General features: G+C 49.6%; 1 protein-coding gene across 1 annotated transcript; it reads left to right on the top strand.

The window, feature by feature from the left end:
- The first annotated feature begins 12,333 nt into the window (after positions 1-12,333).
- Positions 12,334-15,235, top strand: A4GNT (alpha-1,4-N-acetylglucosaminyltransferase). Its single transcript, XM_009940806.2, has 3 exons — positions 12,334-12,450; positions 13,210-13,659; positions 14,624-15,235. Exons 1-3 carry the CDS (start codon positions 12,334-12,336, stop codon positions 15,233-15,235), a joined length of 1,179 nt encoding a protein of 392 aa, XP_009939108.1.
- Positions 15,236-18,647: the final 3,412 nt, after the last annotated feature.

Below are 18,647 nucleotides of genomic sequence, written 5' to 3' on the forward strand. Positions count from 1 at the left end.
TCAAATGCTTTATTGAACTCTAGATAGATTAGATCTACCAAATTTCCCTTGTCTGGAAAACCAATTATCTTATCAAAGGAAGATGTCAGCACAGTCTGGCACAAACTGCCTTTGGTAAACCTGTGTTGCACTTTATCTCATTTTTCTCAGTTCCTTTAATTAATGTTTCCTTCAGAATTTGTCTTACAGTCTTGTGTCTAACTAAAAACGGGTTAACGCATCCATAGCTGGCTAGTTCATGCTTTTCATTTTCCTTATCTTCCTTTACTTTCTTTATAATCCATTTACTTCTGGGGGTTCAATCAGTGCCATTTGACCTGCAAAACTCATTAGAAATCTCTGCTCTCCCCTCTGCACACCATGTGCTGCTTCTCCCCAAATGGGAAGGAGATTTCCCAAATCTCAGGCTTCATCTGGGTCCCATCCAGGGTCCTGCTTTCACCACACATGTGGCTGCTTTCATTCCCCAGCTCTTACTCCAGGTAACCGTCTGCCTTCCTTCCCCAATCCACATTACATTTACCATCAAAAATTAGTTATCTGTTTAATTTTGGAGGGAATGTTTTGATTACCTTTTAGTCCGGTCCTCCTTTTGCTGGCTGGCTGTCCCCCTTTCTGCCTGCATTTATATATTGCACTAAGTAAACTTTCAACGAGCTTCTTTCCCTTACATGTGCGTTCTCACGCTCAGTCTGCCACTAGCCTTCTCTTCACATCTGAAGGTGTACCTTTCTGTTGTCCTGACATTTTTGTCCATCCCTGTCATCTCTCCATCCGCTCTGGAGATCAGACTCATGGAATGGTTTGGGTTGGCAGGGACCATTAGAGGTCATCTAGCCCAACCCCCCTGCATTGAGCAGGGACATCTTCAACTACATCAGGTTGCTCAGAGCCCCGTCCAACCTGACCTTGAGTATTTCCAGGGATGGGGCAACTACCATCTCTCTGGGCAACTTGTGCCAGGGGTTTGCCACCCTCATTATGAAAAATTTCTTCCTTATACCTAGTCTGAATCTACCCTTTTTTGGTTCAAAACCGTTACCCCTTGTCCTATGGCTACAGGCCCTATTAAAAAGTCTGTCCCCATCTTTCTTATAGACCCACTTTAAGATCTGGAGCCTCAGTCCCTCATATGAGGAAAAATTTCTGAAGAGTACGGGTGGAAGACAAGAAGGGATGGTTGCAAGTTGTCCATGCAGGATAGATCTTTGTGGCTCAGACACCTCTGTGACTCCCAAGTAACTGCAAAACTTATTCTACCCAAGAGAGAAGATGTCCTCCTCTAAACATGTCAGTGCAGAGTGTTGTTCATGGGAAGGGGTCACACCATCTCTGATGTCATGGATGCACAAGTGATCAGCAGAGTTACTGAGGGCAAGTTCCCTACGAATTTTAGCCACCAAAATGTAATTCTAAATTTTCTCATCATATAATGACATGGCATGACTGAAATGAAGGTAACGTGGAAGTGACTGGTTCCTCCACTCTGCAATGGATTAAGGGTCCGTAAAATTGCAGAATTATTCCAGATTATTGCAGGGAAAAATTGTCAGTTCTGGATAGGAGTATGCTGAAATTATTGTAGTGTGGCAGCAGAGTAATTTGCCATCACACTGGGGCCATAAGTTTAAATTTTGCCTAGCATTTGCAATAAATGTCCCTTCCAGCTGACCCAGCTATCAACAGATACTTGATCACATAGGCTGGGGAGAAGAAGATGCTTACAGTGATCCTCTTTGCCATTGTGCATGCCTTAAAAAAAAAAACACCCTGGAAAATGCAGCCTTCGCAGCAGTCTGCTAGTTTTGTTTTGGCAGATGCTTAACCAAATGTTGCATTTTGGCATGGTGGGATCCCATCTTTTTTTAATCCATCCTATTGGACTCGTGTCAAAATATGCTGACAACTGATTGGGCCTCTTGGAAAGTCTTGTATTTTGCTAATTTTCTATATTACAATGCCATGGCAGCTCTCTGGACCACGGCACCATGTTGATCACATGAAAAGGGAGGTCGGGATGGAACCTGATGGAGGCAGTGAGGGGACTTGCTGATCACAGTGGGGAAGAAATAACTAGGGTGAAGAGGGGCTCATTACTTCTGCTGTAAACCTTCCTATGGTGGCAGGGGAGACCAGGCCGTGCTAGCATAGTCGCTGGAGTGCTGCCCAGGCAGCTCTGCAGCCCCTTCTGCCTTTTCTCCACTCCCCAGGCTGTCAGCTAGCTGGAGGAAAGCCATCTATCACCGACCATCCGCTCTGTCTGCTAGTTATCTAGATTGAGCTTGCAAGTGCATAATTTATGGTCAGTTGGTTCGTCTCCTCTGCTCTTTGTCAATGCACAGCATTTTATAGATGAGCTTGCGAGAGCAAAATCTCCAGCGCTGAAGGTGCGCATGAGCGGGGATAGCCCCACCTCCAAAGTACTCGAGCCAAAGAGGCACACACGGGCTGTGGGAACAAACGGGCTGATAGGCGTCGATAAGGGGTTTGGAGCAAACAGCCTCGTCGTCCTCCTTTGCAATCTTTGGATCAGGAAGTCATTCTGCGGAGATTTGTTTTGCTTTCCTTCCTCTGTACAGAGGATAAAGCAGGCAGAAAGTGTGAAGCTGCTGTTAGAGGCAGAGCTCCAAGAAATCAGAAAAACCTCACAGAAGTGCGAGTCACGTGACCCTAACTAAATTTACCTGAAAAAAAACCTGCTAGTGTTATATGCAACCTTATAATGACTTTATTTCTGTTATGATTATTGCTGTTGTTCTGGTTAATACCTTTCTCACTTAAAAAACCCTAACACAACCCTGTAGCAACCACTATGGAAATATTATTTGCTTGTGTTATTCTTCAGGTGGTTCCTGTGCTGGAGGCAGTAAGTAGTTACAATCACTCAGTACATAATAGAGAAATTCATTCCAATAATAATAACAACAACATTTATTATTTTTGAAACTTGAGTCTGATGAATTCATGAATATAGAAAGCTCTTGTTGCTAGCTGTCCACAAAATGGTAATAAAATCAAGCACGATTTTCTGGTAGACCTCTGCTGTAGATTTCTAATGCATTTATCCAGACCTGCATCCATCACTGCTCAGCACCCTGTTCCTGGTTTCACCATTCTCCAGTGTTTCTCTTCTTCAGGAGCTGGGAGCTGTGTGGGATCCAGCAAAACCAGGCTGGCAGCAGTGAGTGAGCAGAGCAGTGATTTGCTCTGGATCGCCCGACTCTCATGAAAACAGCCTGCAAATTGCTGATGGGCTCTACTTGGTGGGGGTTTTGCCTTGCAGGATTGACACAGCCTGAATCTCAGTGGCTGAAACATAATCTGTGGCATGTAAACTGGTAGTTTACACTGGTTCTGGTCAGAGGAAACAGAGCTGTTTCTAATGGGAGGAGATTTTTAGAAAGTGTTTTTGCCGAGTGAGGCCCCCATGGTCTAATGGTGTTTGCACTCTGATATGCCAGCACAAAAAGCCTCCATGACGTAAACTCAGATTTGGGAGCACCCCCAACTGAACCGTCTCCCTCCACACTGTACTGACAACATCATGTCTTCAGTGAATAACCCCTTGTAAAAAGCTGAAGGTTGTCCAATGCAGAAGACACTTAAAATCAGTCAGTTGCCTGAAGTCCTGACATGATGATGTAGAAATCAATATGTCAAAGGCTGACTAAATTAAAGCAGAGGAAGGCTGTAATAATGCACATGTGTTTGCAGGGTGTGATGCTATCACAAGTTGGCAAGTTGCAAAAAGCTTAACAAAATAAAATTAGGCATATGAAAGTAAACTCTTCACATATTGCGGATATGGTGGCTGCCTTTTTAGTCGTCGCACTTTATCTCTAAAGCTGTGTGGACATTGCAAGGGTTAGAAATATAAATATGGAAACCTTTAAGCACAAATATATTGCTTTACAATTGCTTGTAATCTGGCACAGTTCAGCTCCTTGCATTCCTTCCTCTGATATTTTTTCCTCTGTGCACTAAGCCTATGGCCCTGCCTTCCTCCGAATTGACTGACAAGCTCGCCTTCAAGAGATGCGACTCTGGGTCTCTCTGTTTATAAAAAAAAGTTATATGAGCTTCACTTCTTTTCTGTCCATATGCATGTAAGATAGAAGTGGCTTACTGTTTCCCAAGCAACAGCTATTGATTTTTGGTAAAATAGCGAAGAAAACATTATTTTATCACTTCTCTATTGCTCAAAAGGAGCAAATGAGTTTTCTACCGTATCAACATCATTCTAGAAAAGACACAAGCTTTCAGTAAATACCAGAAGATATGCGTGCTGGCAGTTAACAACAGCAGGTAGGCTGCCCAAAAGGGTTAGTGTACAAAGGGAGCAAATCCAGGCACATTTCTCCCTGTGTTTGTGAACATTCATACTGGCCTTTCGGATGTCTTACCCAAAACTGAGCACTGGGGTGAGGAAGGGTTTACTCCCCTTGTCCTCGCACTTAGGAGGCCATAGCTGACTACTGCATCCAGCTTTGGGCCCCCAGTATCAGAAACACATTGGAAAACCAGAGAGGATGTACTGGAAGGCCACCAGGAAGATTACAGAGGCAGTGCAAGGAGAGGTTGAGGGAGCGGCACTTGCTCAATCCGGAACAGAGGAGGTGAAGGGTGTCTAGTTGCCATCTCTTCCCTGTTCAAGAGTTTATAGGGAAGGCTGAGCCAGACTGCTCTTGGAAAAAGAAAACAGCAAAAGTGAAAGGTGATGGTGAAAAGCTGGGCTGCATGCGGAGCACTGACCACAGCCCCTGAATGATGGGCACCCGAGTTTAATTGCTGCAGCTTCTCACAGTGGTGGTCAGATGGGCTGAGACTTTCTAGAAAGAGGTCTTTGGAGCTACTTCAGCAAAAAATGTCATCAGCTGGCTCATTTGGGACAAGTGTCTGTGTTTCAGAAGGGAGATATGGGAAGTGTGAGCAGGTGATAAGCCCCGAAGAACTTGTCTAACCCCTGCGCTTGGCAGTAGTCACAGGCACAGACCTGAGCAGAACTTTGGTAAGGTTTAGAAAAGGAAATATTGTTTAATATTATTTAATAACCTTGTTTTGGCAATGCTTAGAGTATGTACAGACATATTATATGTTACGCTTCCAGGGAACACCGGTGCCTGCATAGGATGCTTGCCTTCAGGCCCTGGCTTCTCTTCTGAACAGGTGAGAAATCATCCTTTTGAGTGTTACTGGGCCAAATCCAGACCAGAGGCTGGCTGGGCTCATGGAGTGCAGCGCTCAGCCATTGCTGGAGCAATCTCGAGCAGCCACATCGACGCACCTGCATTTTTTGAGGAGATATTCAGAGCAGATATGTTCATCCTTTCATGGAGCAAAACTGAAGCAGATTCCCAAGCTCAGGAACAAAATGAACCTCACCTCTGAGTGGAGGAAGGGTTATTTTGTAGAATTACTGTCTCTAAGTTTATTCAGGATAAAGAGGAATCTCCACTGGGTCTCTGCTATGGAGAAGATGAAGGCTTGGGTGGACTCTTGAGCAGACAGCCAGGCTTTCCCAGTGATCACCGTCCCGGCTGCAGAGCATCAGGCAAAACAGTTGAATGTCTGCAACCCAAGACACTGGATGTGTCTGCTAGAAGCAGCCAGCACTGCATGTGAACCAAACCTGAGCAGGCAGACCACGGGCCAAAGCTGGTGCGACACTTTCCCTGTAGCTGTGGTGAGCCTCCTGTGGTGTTCAGGGCTGAAATGTTGCTCCGCACTTGCTGGATGTGCAGCAGCATGGAGAGGGGAATCATAGAAAGTTTTGGGTCGGAAGGGACCCCTAGAGGTCATCTAGTCCAACCCCCCCACAGCGAGCAGGGACACCACTAACTAGATCAGGTTGCTCAGACCCCTGTCCAACCTGGTCTTGAATGTTTCCAGGGATGGGGCCTCCACTACCTCTCTGGGCAACCCGTTCCAGTGTTTCACCACCCTCATTGTAAAGAATTTCTTCCTTATATCCAGCCTAAACCTACCCTGTTTTAGTTTAAAACCATTACCCCTCATCCTGTCACTGCTGTCTCTACTAAAAAGATTGTCCCCATCTTTCCTATAGGCTCCCTTTAAGTGCTGAAATACTGCAATCAGGTCTGCCCGCAGCCTTCTCTTCTCCAGGCTGAACAAGCCCAATTCTCTCAGCCTGTCCTCATAGGAAAGGTGCTCCAGCCCTCGGATCATTTTTGTAGCCCTCCTTTGGACCCGCTCCAACAGTTCCATGTCCTTGTGCTGAGGGCTCCAGAGCTGAACGCAGGACTCCAGGTGAGGTCTCACCAGAGCAGAGTAGAGGGGCAGAATCTCCTCTCTTGACCTGCTGGCCACGCTTCTCCTGATGCAGCCCAGGACACGATTGGCCCTCTGGGCTGCCAGCGCACATTGCCGGCTCATGTCCAGCCTTTCGTCTATCAGTACCCCCAAGTCCCTCTCAGCAGAGCTGCTCTCGATCCTTTCATCCCCCAGCCTGTTTTGGTACCGGGGAAGCACGGAAGAGAAAGCATGACTTTGTCTCTGGTCACCTTGCTGGGAGATGCGGCCTCAGCCTGCTGCAGACTGCCTGTGCGACGCAGGGGTGCGATTTTTGCCCTCCTTGGCCAGGCCACCAAGCTCTTGGAGATGTAGAGGAACCTGGCACAGGCTCCATCTGCACACTCCCATTTTTCTGGGCTCGCCATGCAGTGAAGCAGAAATCAGGCTCCTGTAGCGGGCAATGCAGAGCAGCAGCACCAGGATTTTGGCTACTCCCCGTATTTATCTGTGTGTGTGTGTGGAGCACGCAGCGGTCTCAGTCCAAGTAACCTGGCAGTATCCCATCCACCAGCACAGCCCCCCAGCTCCATGCAGACTGAGCTCACTGGTGCGTGAGAGCCTGCTTGTCATCACTCCGCTGCTGTTCCAGCAAGCTTTCAGGGACCCAAACTCGCATGCAAGGCCATGGCAATGGCTTCTGGCCCATCTCGCTACTGAGCAGAGGAATGGGGCAGAGTCCTGGTGAGATGCTGGCAGCTCACGGCATCCCGGTGGAGGGCTGAGAAGGTACAAAGTGGTTTGCCTCAGTTTGTCTGACATATTAAGAGACAGGATGAGCCCAGCTCTCAGAAGCATGATTCTGAGGCAAAGATGCTCATTTAGGAGCTCAGAGCGCAGCCAGATCCTGGGGTCTGCCTGTAGAGGTGCAGGGGTAGACAGAGGAATCCCCTAGGGTAAATAACCCTGTTTCTGCCTTAAAGTGCTTTCCCAAATGCTCCCACCAAGCAGCCAGGGCTGTGGCCAACCTGTATTCACGCACAGCCCTCTCACTTTCTGCTGCACGTTGAGCCTGTGCGTTTTGGCTCACAGTTTCACCATCTCCCCTCTGTGCTGGTGAAACAGGCTGCTACAGGCTACAGCTTCACACCACCCCTTCTGCAGCAGAGGGTTGCGCAGAAAATTCCCCTCCTGAATCCAGGGCAAGGGGCTCTCTGGCAAATCAAGGCAATGGGGGGAGCTGGTGCAGGAGGGGGATGCTTTCACACTGTGCAACTTTTAATCATAGCTGCCATCTGTTCCCACGAGTGCCCCCGTATTAGTGCATCCTGTAGGCTCAGCAGATACTATGGCTGGACTCTGGCCGTTCTATTTCCGTGCGTGTCAAACCACAAACGATGGGCTTGGGTGAGTGTTTGCAGAAGGAGAGGGTTGCTCGCAGAGAGGTGTGTTGGGGCGCTGGGGCTCCTCACTCACGTCATTGCCCGAGGGATGACTTTGGATTTGGAGCCGTCCATGTGTTTTCACCCAAGGTGCTATCTGCTGATTAAGCCCTGACTATCTCGATAGCTTTCCTTGGGGACTGTTTGCTCTGCCTGGCTGCGGCAGCATTACCTGCTCTTGCATCCTCCGCCAGCTCTCCGCAGCAGGAAACACGTACGCGGGAGCGCAAACAAAGCCGGGGGCTGGCCCTTTGGACCCTGCGGTGGGGTGAGGTGGGGTGCCCCTGAGCTGGCCGGGACCGAACGGCACACCCTGGCATATTCAGTGGCTAATTTTTAAGAGCAGGCAGTCTGGCTTTTTGCTGCCATCGCAAGCCATGGAGGGGATGAGCTGAGTGCTTTTTGGTGGCTTACAAGCACAAAGTGGTTGCTGTTGGTGGAGAGAGGTGGCTTTCTGAGTGGCAAATGTGTGTTTTTACCATGCTTGCATGTGTGCAACATGCAGGGCTGCTGGCACTCGTTGGCTAGACAAAGCTTCCAGCCCTGCTGGTGAATCTGCCCTGGATACACAGCCTTGCCGAACATCAGGAGAAGGGAAAAAGAGCGGGAGGGAAGCTGTAAAGAGCCTGACTGCTGTGGGTGGCTGGGAACCAGGGGTTGCATCCCAGCAGGATGCTCTGGTCTCGTTGCGTGAGTGGGCTGCGCAGCACTGGTCCAGCGCAGGTCAGGGTTGCAGAGTGATGGGAGTTCTCTTTGGCACTACAGTTCCAACGCTCCCTGACAAATTCTGTTGTCCCAGCACAGAACAGCCAATGAAGTTCATATCGCTTACACCCCAGGGCCAGGAAAGCTCTGAGGGATCCTTCCAAACTGAGCTGGGTCATCCCAGTCCCTGGGGCATCTGATGGTGCTCCCATACCCCTCAAGGCATCCTTCTGGGGACAGGTTGTGGGGACAAGCGGAGGCTGTGACTTATCAGCAAATCTCCCTGCCTGCCTGATCTCTAACAGGGAGCCGGGCAGCACTTCAGGATGTGTGGTGTTATCTGGGATGTGTTTGTGTAGGTGTTGGTTTTGTTGTTGCCTTCTTTGGAAGAATTCAGAGCATCAATGCCGCTCCAGCAAAGTTGTTCATTGCTACAGGGCAAAGAACAGTAAAGCAGCCTCCATAAGTGCGGTTCTAGATACAAAGAGGACAGGCTTAACATACTGCAGACCACCCACAATAGGTGCAATTGGTCTCCCCTCTGGCACCACTTTGCTCATTCCCACCCATCTGGCTGCCCGAAGGACCTTGTGCTGCTTGCTCCTGTGTGCCTGCACCTTTGAAAGCACAGCCCTAGCTCCTTCCTCAGCCTTATCTCAGCGCACCAAGAATGCAAACACCAGAGCTGGTGGAGAGCAAGCCATGAGGCTGCTCCAAGCCCTGGCAGGGCAGAAGATAGTGGAGAAGGAGCGCAGCTCCTCTGGCACAGGCAAAGGGCTCTCCACCGGCTGTGGATACCTTCCAGAGTGGTTCAGCTTGGCTTTGCTTCCCAACAGACAGCACGCTTTGCCTGCTTTTTGCAGCCGAGAGGTGAGTTTTGCTTTATCTCTAAACGTGTCAGGTTGTAGAATCAGAAAGCAGGTGAGAAGCGGTGCAGTAAGAAGCCCCTTCACTTGCATACGTTGCTGGAGGTTGGAAAAGCTGCATTAATTACAGCCTGTAAAGAATATGATATATTCTTCTACAGGATTTCCATTTGAAAGAGGTTTCCAAATGTGCCTGGTGCTAAATGTGGAAAGAATTTGGCTTTGAAGTGCATGCACGTGTGCTAACTTGATTGTAGCTGTAATTTACTCGAGCAGATTCTGTAAAGACATGAAAGTAAACCGGTGTAGGTTCAAGTGATGCCGTGTGTGTTACAAAAGGGGACTGCCTTGGGGTTATTCCCTGCCAGGAGAAATAAGGACCATCACTCCACTGGATGGTTGCAGAGCCCACTGGTTCTTGAAGAAAAGCTACAGCACTGGGGATAGATAAGAGGATGGGAGTCTCTCTTTTGAATCTCGAGAGATGCCCAGGAGCCGTGGGGATTAGTATTCAGTGACAGTGGAGTTTGGCATTGCTAGAGGACTGTGATATGTGCATTATCTACCTGTGGTGCATAAACTGTAATTCATAATGCAGGTGACTCGCTTCAGACGGTCTAAACCTCAAACCCACTCTGAACCAAAGGGCTGTACAAACTGAAATCTGTGGGTGCTATTATATTTTTATATTAAAAAATCCTCTTGGCAGACGAGGAGAAGACTTCGTCCCCATGCATGCTGAGCCCGTGTTCCGAGTCCCCGCGGGCTGCCCCAGGAGGGGATCCCTCCGGCCAGGCTGCCGCTGCATGGACCCCAGCGTTTGCAGGGTCCGGCTGTGACGGGCAGGGGCTGAGCGCGGCTGCCAGCACCCTCGCCGGTTGATTTACTCCCTTCCATGGCGTTTACAGAAAAATCCCGCTGCACCTTCCCGCCGCATGTGTCTCGCGGACACCTCAGAGGAATTATCACACATTCGTAGTAATCTCTCTTGTAGTCTCCCACCCGTTTTCATCCTGCACTTGAAATACTGAAATTGCCCCCAGAAAAGAAATATCTTTACAAGATAGGCCATCAAGCCAGCATGCTGTCTGCTGCATCCCGAAAAGCAACCCACTCCGCAGGGTAATCTATTCAATGGCTGGGATTTATTTTTAACATTCAGTTCTGCAGTCCTTTTAACTTGAGCAGGGAAGTGAACATTTTGATAACAGCAGCCTCCAGGTCAAATGTGATGAGAATTCATAACTCGCCACATAGGGGTTTTGGAAAACCAACCAAGCAAAACAATTTCCCGGAATGAGACGATGAAGACTCACGTTTCTCTTCACAATGTCGTACACAGAGCCGGTATCTGTTGGAGTGTCTACTTATTCTCTCCACACAATCTGCAAATAAATGCCTCCTGGACTATTTTAAATTTGAACGGCTATTGCGAGTGTGGTTTTTCTCGGCTGCTCGTAAAGACCTGAGACGTCAGATCTTTAGGCCATCAAAGGAGAATTATTAGTCCAGTAATGGGAATGTCCTGATGGTCCCACTTTAATCAAAGCAAAGCCTGGGTTTTCTGCTTCAAGCAAACATTGCCAAGAGAGTAGCATCAGGATTTAAAAATTGCAGAGAACAGAGGGAGGGATCCCCAGTCCCTGGACTGCCTGGGAGCAGCACAGAAACAGCGGCAGGCATGGTTTTAGGCTGGAGCTGGGACTGGGGCGGGGGGAAATAAGCCTGAAAAATCTGGCCAGGCTGAGAATGGTGAGGGAGCTGCTAGGAGGCAACGTTTTGGTCGTTTTATTTTCAAATGGCTGGAGTAAGTCAGAAGCATGTGTCTGAGAAAGGCAGGAGGTGAATATGGGAGGAAATTTTGAAGCTCAGGTAACGTAGTTTATTTTAATCTCACTTCTGCTGCTGTTTCCCAAGTCCTCTCGTGCTGGGCTCAGCAGCGGGCGTTCATGGACGTCACTGGGGCTGCGGCAGTCTACAGCACAGGCTGCTTTATCTGCAGGCTTGGGAAAGAGTCCTGTCCAAACCACTTGTATTTGCTCTCCATTCCCTCTCTTCCATCCAAATTCCCTATCTGCAGGGAGCCCTGGGCGTGGGGTGCTGCCTCTCACGGCAGGGGCTCCTGTGCAGAGTGCTGGGGCAATGAGAGAAAGTGGGAAAACAAAGGGAAAAATAATAATAATAATAATAATAATAACAATCAGGCATTCTCTCCTCTGCAGGCTGCATTTCTGCTGGCTTTGTCCAGCAGATCATACCCACAGCCACAGTGGTACCTGGTGGCTATAGCATTGTCACCCACTTCACCCCTGGCATCTTCTCCCATGCTGTCGTGGGAACCCAGGGTGTAATGAGAAACTCTGTGCAGTGGCGATGGGAAACAACAGAATATGCTATGCAGCATGGAACGCTGTACTGATGGGAACAGTCATTGCTTTAATATTTAATTCGAAGCGATCCAGCTCTGAGAAATGGATCAGGAGCTGCCACAGCTTCAAGCACATGCTCAGCGCTTGCAGAGGGATTTCCACGGGGTTTGCTACGCTGCGGACTTATCGATATTCTGGCTGGGTGACATGGTAAAGCACCTCATTAATTAACCAACTCACAGAGTCATATTCCTTCCATTCCCTTTAATTAATCAAGCATTAAACACTTCTAGGGCTCGCTTGGACACTGGGTTGTCATTCAAAGAGTCTTCGCTCCATTGGACCCTGGCTTGTGGTCTCTGCAGAGCAAACGTGGGCTGCTCACGTTGAACTAGGTGGCATTTCAGGAGGGAATTTCCTTGCGTCATGAGCCTGTCAAACAGTGCAATGCAGATAAGATTCAATCCTGCCTCTTACCAGTAGGAACTCCCTGGTGCTGTACGGGCTCACGTTGTGGTGAGACCAGAAATGAAGAGCTGGGCTGATACAGGCAAGAGATGGGTCTCACTTAAAACCTGCCCGTTCTTTGCCCTTTTAGGTGGGTTCAATTGGTCCCAAACCATTTCTGGGGCTGAGATTCAGCCCGCAGCAGAGCCAGGTTTCCTCCGTGCATTGGTCTCCTGTCTTCAGAAATCCCTTTGCATGCTCCAGACAGTTTGGGTATCATCACCAGGGAGCTGGGCTTCAAGGGAGCCTGATTGCCACCATGATGGCAAACAAACGACCTGGAGAAGTGGACTGGTCAGAACTATAATCCAGGTAGGTCCTAGTTCCTTGCTTGTACAAAACCATCTGCTTTTTATCGTTACATCTGCCTCTCTCTGGTCCTTCTGCAGCCCCCATCCCTGCAGGACCCAAATCCCTCATGGCCTTCAGAGTTCAAGTGTGAGCAGTGGGAGCAGATGGCGAAAAGACTTTGAAGCCTAAATGCTAATGTTTTAGCTTTGGCTGACACGTCCCAAACTGTAGTCCTGACCTGCCCCTCACTGGCACTCACATCTCCCTTGACCACCTAATTCCACCAGCCCATTTTGCTCCTCAGATCCCCTGGACATCTCCTACTTGTGGACCAGCACAAGTTGGCATGATGATGCAGTGCTGGGGAACAGTTTGCTACACCAGCTTGCCCTAGGGATGGGTTTGGGGGTCCTTGCTTTGGCATGGGCCAAGATGAACCTTCTCACCTTGCTCTCCCTGCTCTCTCTCTTGGTCCTTCCCACTCTGCTAACCCAATGACTGTGTAGCTGTGCCATGAGACATAGCTGCATGTCCCTTCTCCAAGACCTCTCCTGGTCCCCTGTGCCTTGCTGCGGGTGAGGAGATGGAACCTCAGCACTTCACCCCCCAGGGCAAGGCCCTCTGCACCATGAGACACCTTGCCAGGTTTGTCGGGGGAAAGGCATGAGCTTCACCAAACTGCCTTCATGCTGTGCTACCCAAAGCCATGTCCTACCATTTCTCAGTCCTGCTGAGTAATAACACTGTCATGTATTTTTGCTGTTCCTTGTCTCTCCTTAGCGTCCATGTCTGAGGCATGGCCCCAAAGGCCCACGGAAAGCAAGAATGCTGAAGAAAATCCAGATATGCCTCTGCTTCTTCTTCGTCTCGGGCATTTTGTACGAGATCTCCCTGCTGTCCGGCTGCTTCTCCTCCTGTATGCCTACGTCCAAACACTTCCTGACACCTGAGCAGGTCTTGAACCTCGGCAAAAGCATCATCTTTCTGGAGACAACGGAGCGCCTGGAGCCGCCCCCGCTGGTGTCCTGCTCCGTGGAGTCTGCCGCCAGGACTTACCAGGACCGGCCGATCATCCTCTTCATGCAGGGACTTACGAATGAGACGGCGTTGGACTTGAACACCAGCTATGCAGCCTTCTCGCTTTTGTCTTCTATGAAGAATGTCTTCATTTTTCCTCTCCAGATGGAAACTGTCTTCCAGGAGACCCCTCTGCTCCAGTGGTACAACCAGGTGAGAGTTATAATAAGGGTAAAATAGGGAAATAGGAAAATAGTTAAAAGTGTGTGTGTGTGGGGGAAGTCTGAAGTAGGCTTAAAATGAAAGGAGGAACACAGGACTGTCTTTGTGAAATGAGTCGATTTTATTTTTTTGGTTCGGAATAGATTCCTTTTTGCCATGTATTGCAGTGTATTCGTCTATCTGTTTGTTGAACACATTATCAGCATTTCCCCCCCTATCTGGAGAATCAGATTTTTTGGCAAATGAAACGCTGGTAAAAATAGATTGCATACGTGTTTTGATAAAACATCGCTGAGTAATCTTTCTCAACAGAAGCTGGTTGAACAAAATGTGCTACCCGAGTCATCTGAGCGCTTGTTAATGCTGCCACACACCGACAGAGCCCACAGTAGATAAGATGTGGGGAGTGATTTCAGTTTTTCTAAAAGCAATATGCAAAACCAAGGCTGGATCTTGCAAGCTCCACCCTGGAAAGAAGTTCCTGGCAAACTGCTTGCAAGTCGCTTCTGTCAAATCTGTTTGACTCCTTCTCTGTGCAGGGCAGGCATATTTTTTCCAAACTCTTCCTTCTAAGGAAAAATGACTCCAAATACCAACAGCACCAATGATAACCCTCCAGCCTGTTTCAAAGTGCTGGGAGTGATCAGGGAGTGTGTTAAGTGGGTTGTGTCCCACTGAAATAGCAGGCAATGATTCATGGCGTCGTTGATTTAATGTTGTAGTTCCATCAAAACACCCATGAAACGTTCCTGCATTCATTCATATTAACAAAGCATTGCTCTGCAGTGCCCTTTTACCTTCTTCCAATAAAATTCAATAGCTGGAGGAAGAACAGGCAGTCAGGGAAGTTTGCAGGTGTGCAGGTGTAGTTTTATGGTGCAATTTGCAGCCCAATGGATGGATGTGGTCAGTTCTCTGCCGGTGGCATCACTGTCTCTTCTTTCCAACTCCACAGGTAGTGCCGGAGCAGGAGAAGAACTGGGTCCACGTCAGCTCCGATGCCAGCAGACTGGCACTCATTTGGAAGTATGGGGGCATCTACATGGACACAGATGTCATCTCCATCAGGCCCATCCCCGAGGAAAGCTTCCTAGCAGCTCAGAAGTCGCAGTTCTCCAGCAACGGGATCTTTGGCTTCCCTGCCCACCACAAATTTGTTTGGGACTGCATGGAGAACTTTGTTCTCAAGTACAATGGGAGGATCTGGGGGAACCAGGGGCCATATTTAATGACAAGGATGCTCAAAACCATCTGCAATCTCACGGATTTCAAAGGCACTGAGGACCACAGCTGCCAGAACATCTCCTTCCTCAATCCCCAGCGTTTCTACCCCATACCATACCCAGCCTGGGGCCGATACTACGAGGTGTGGGACAAAAGCCCTAATTTCAACCACTCCTATGCGCTGCACTTGTGGAACTTCATGAACCACAACCGGAAAGCCGTTGTTGCGGGCAGCAACACGCTGGCTGAAAAACTGTACAAAGCTTACTGCCCCACCACGTACGAGGACCTGATCCAAAATGCAGAGCTGAGGGATTTCACACACTCTGAGGACGTTGCATGACATGGCGTAAGGAGGAGGTGGGTGATCCTTCCAGCCCTCCCCGTCATGGGGCCAAACACAGTCACCACTGGTGTCAGTAGCTGGCTTTGTAGGAGAAAGACATCTCAGTCCTAGTGAAGGAACGCCAGCATTTCCCTTGTGGGTGATGAAAACGGCCTCTGCCAGCAGCTCCATCGCACCAGCTGACGCATTATATTACAGCATGGAAGTCAAAACACTTCTACTGCTTTACACCAGCTGAAGACCTGTCCCAGGCAAATGAAAGCAAGAACTGAAGAGAAGAAATAAATCTTCAGAGCTACGTTCCCAGGTTGCCTAATGCAGTGATTTTACCCTACCCTTTTAATAACCACCATCCCTACTCCCTTGGGATGTTAAGAAGCATCTGTAGAATGGTGGTGGGTATCCATCAGATATAGCCTTCAGGGACACTAAGGTCACCTTTGCCTCGGTTTTGTTTCCTTATAAGTGCCCATGAATCAAACCCTCCTGAATCCAAGGGATTTACCGGCCTTACTATTCAGCTTTTCTACGGGAAAAATTCCTAGAGAGATGCATAGCCTCCTGGGAGGAATTTCATCTCTGCACCTCTTGGCATTATTGGCAGCTATCAATGTCAGAGAAGTTGCAAACACAACAGGCTTTGGACTGGGCTGAAGCCTCTGAGGCAAGTGTAATGCAAATGTATAGCAGAGAATGGATGACAGTAAGTGCTAATGAAGAGAAGCCCAAACCACGGTCTTTTCATTAATCTGTGTTTTTCTCACACAAACTTCACACCCTACGTTTTTGAGAGGGACCTTACCAGTGCAAGTGAAAATAAAATGGCTAATAAACCACCACTCCTTTGTGCTTGCTTTCCCCTGCACACCCCTAGAAAATGAGTCCTCTTGTTCAAATGTTTGTGCTCCTGTACTTTTTGGCTCCTTCCAGGAAGGGGCTGCACTGCCCCATCCTCCGAGGTCAGTTCTGGCTGGAGAGAGTCACATGTCCCCCCGGAAAGGAGAAGCTGAGGCACCAAGAAACAATGGGGATGCCCCTCCAGGGCTGCCACATCCCTTTGAATCAAATGCATTTCAACTGCTCTGCAAATGAGGTGCAGCAGCTCTCGAAAGGCCCCAGTCACCTTCATCCAGCTGTGCCATCTATTTCTGCAGATTTATCTCTGTTTCATGTTCTTTTTTGGTCTCCTTCCCTCTCGCTGGCATCCTGCTCACCCTGAAGGTGCTGGTTCCCGCAGGGTTTGCTGTTGCCAGCAGCCAGAAGCTGCCACTCCCGCGGGCCTACCAGCCTCTCTGAACCCCCCCCCTGTGCTGCTCCATTTCTGGGGCCATCCATGTATTGTCCAGAGCAGGACCAAGCAGGAGAAAAATCCCCGTTCAACCCCAGCAGGGCACCCAAAGACTCTTTTTTTCTGCCGGAGAGCAATGCATCCCCTTGCATTTACTTTTTTCCCAGGATGATGCCAATCCACCCAACCCCCTGAAAAGAAGCCCAGCGTGCAGATCCCTTCTGAGTCTGCCTGAGCAGCTGTTTTTAACCTGGGAGCAGAAAGGCGGGGGTGGATCGGTGGCCCGTCATCAAATGTTTGCCATCTGCACAATGCTATCTTCTGTACACACAGCAGCTGACCGGCACGCTGCAACCGGCCGCCCGGGTTCTGCAGCGAGGAATCACAGCGGGGTTGATCGGGAGAAGAAAGCCCTCTGTGTGCAGGATTTATGCACGCTTCGTGCCGTGTTTAGACACCGGGCTCACGTCTCCTTCCAGCCCCACAACCACCCCAGTAAATTCAGTCGAGCTGCACCGGTGCGAGGGCAGACCGTGCCAAGCCGAGTGCTGAGGGTTGTCAGTGTGGCGGGGCTGGGGGGGGGAATATTTTGCTGTTCCCTTTGCCAGGGTGAAGTTCTCACAGCTCAGCCTGGGACCGTGAGTTTCACCCGTGAGTTTCACACCTTGGTGCCATCTTTGCTCCCTGCTCTGCTGCAGTGAGTTTTGCCTGCCCACAGCGTCGGGAGCTTCTTTTCCTGCACGGCTTTGACTTTCCTGGGCTGAGGGGCTGCAGGAGGGGAGGGCTGAGGTGAGAAACATTCCCGAGGTTCTGCTGGGTTACGTAGCAGCTCCTCTGCAGATGAGGGCCAACCCCTTCTCACTTGTCTCTCCTGCCTGTTGTTTACTGTCAGGACTTTCACCAAAGCAGGGCTGGTGGCAGCAAGCAGAGCTGATCTCAGCGCAGGTCCTGCATGGAGGCTTTCTCCTGCAGCCGTGTGGGCGAGCCGCTGCTGCTAGACAGGAGTCCCAGGAGATCCCATCTTGGTGAAAGCAGAAGCTGAGAAAGGGAGGGAGGCCATGACCGCTTTTTGGAAGGGTCCGGAGGAGGTGGGGAAGCTGTTCGAGCAGGTCATGAGCAGAGTCTGGGTCTCCTGACACCTCTCTGCTCATGGTAAGGCATCTCCCAACATTTGCAGGCTCCCAGATCGGCAGAGGAGCAGAGGGATGCTGGCACCTGGGGAGTGAAGAAGCCCTTGCAGAGTTCAGGGAGGTGAGGAGGGCCCCAGTGTGTCTGCGGGGAAGGGTGGAAGAAAGCGAAATGAGGAGAAATTTCCCTGCCAAAGGCTAGAGGGTTGCAGGGAAGAGGACCATGCAACAGCCTGCCCCAGCAGCAGTGAGCTGGGACAGCAAACACAGTGCCTGCCATCCTGAAAAATGAAAGCCCATCACTTTTGGAGACCTGACTCTACCAGCACTTCGGTGGAGCTGGTTTTCACGCGGTGAAGTGGAAACAGTGCAGGTGACCACCTTCAGCTCTAAGGTCTGCTGGGTGGTACTAGCTGCTACCTCTGCGATGGGCCTGCACCCCTCGAGGCTGATGTCCTCATCACCCAGTGGGCAAAATCTCAGTCCTAGTGAAGGAACACCAGCTTTTCCCTTGTGGGTGATGAAAACGGTCTCTGCCAGCAGCTCCATCGCACCAGCTGACGTTGCATTATATTACAGCATGGAAGTCAAAACACTTCTACTGCTTTACACCAGCTGAAGACCTGTCCCAGGCAAATGAAAGCAAGAACTGAAGAGAAGAAATAAATCTTCAGAGCTGTGTTCCCAGGTTGCCTAATGCAGTGATTTTACCCTACCAACGTGCTGCTGAAGCCATGGTTGTGCTGTCTGAGGCCTTATATATAGCATTTTGTAAGAAGTGGAGGGGAAAACCCAGCAGGCTCCAGCAGCCACAGGCAAGACTGAAATAGGTGATGGGGCAATCGCAGCCATGCTGCTAAGCAGCAGGTCGGCATTAAAGGCCAGTTGAAACACGGCTGGCTTTGGTGCGTGAAGACCTTGTTAATATTAACGAGGTTGTGCAACACAGCCTGCCTCCTGGAGTATGCAGTAGATCGTTAGGCGATTTTTAATT

This window comes from Opisthocomus hoazin, chromosome 4, assembly GCF_030867145.1.
Source record: "Opisthocomus hoazin isolate bOpiHoa1 chromosome 4, bOpiHoa1.hap1, whole genome shotgun sequence".
Classification (NCBI taxonomy): domain Eukaryota; kingdom Metazoa; phylum Chordata; class Aves; order Opisthocomiformes; family Opisthocomidae; genus Opisthocomus; species Opisthocomus hoazin.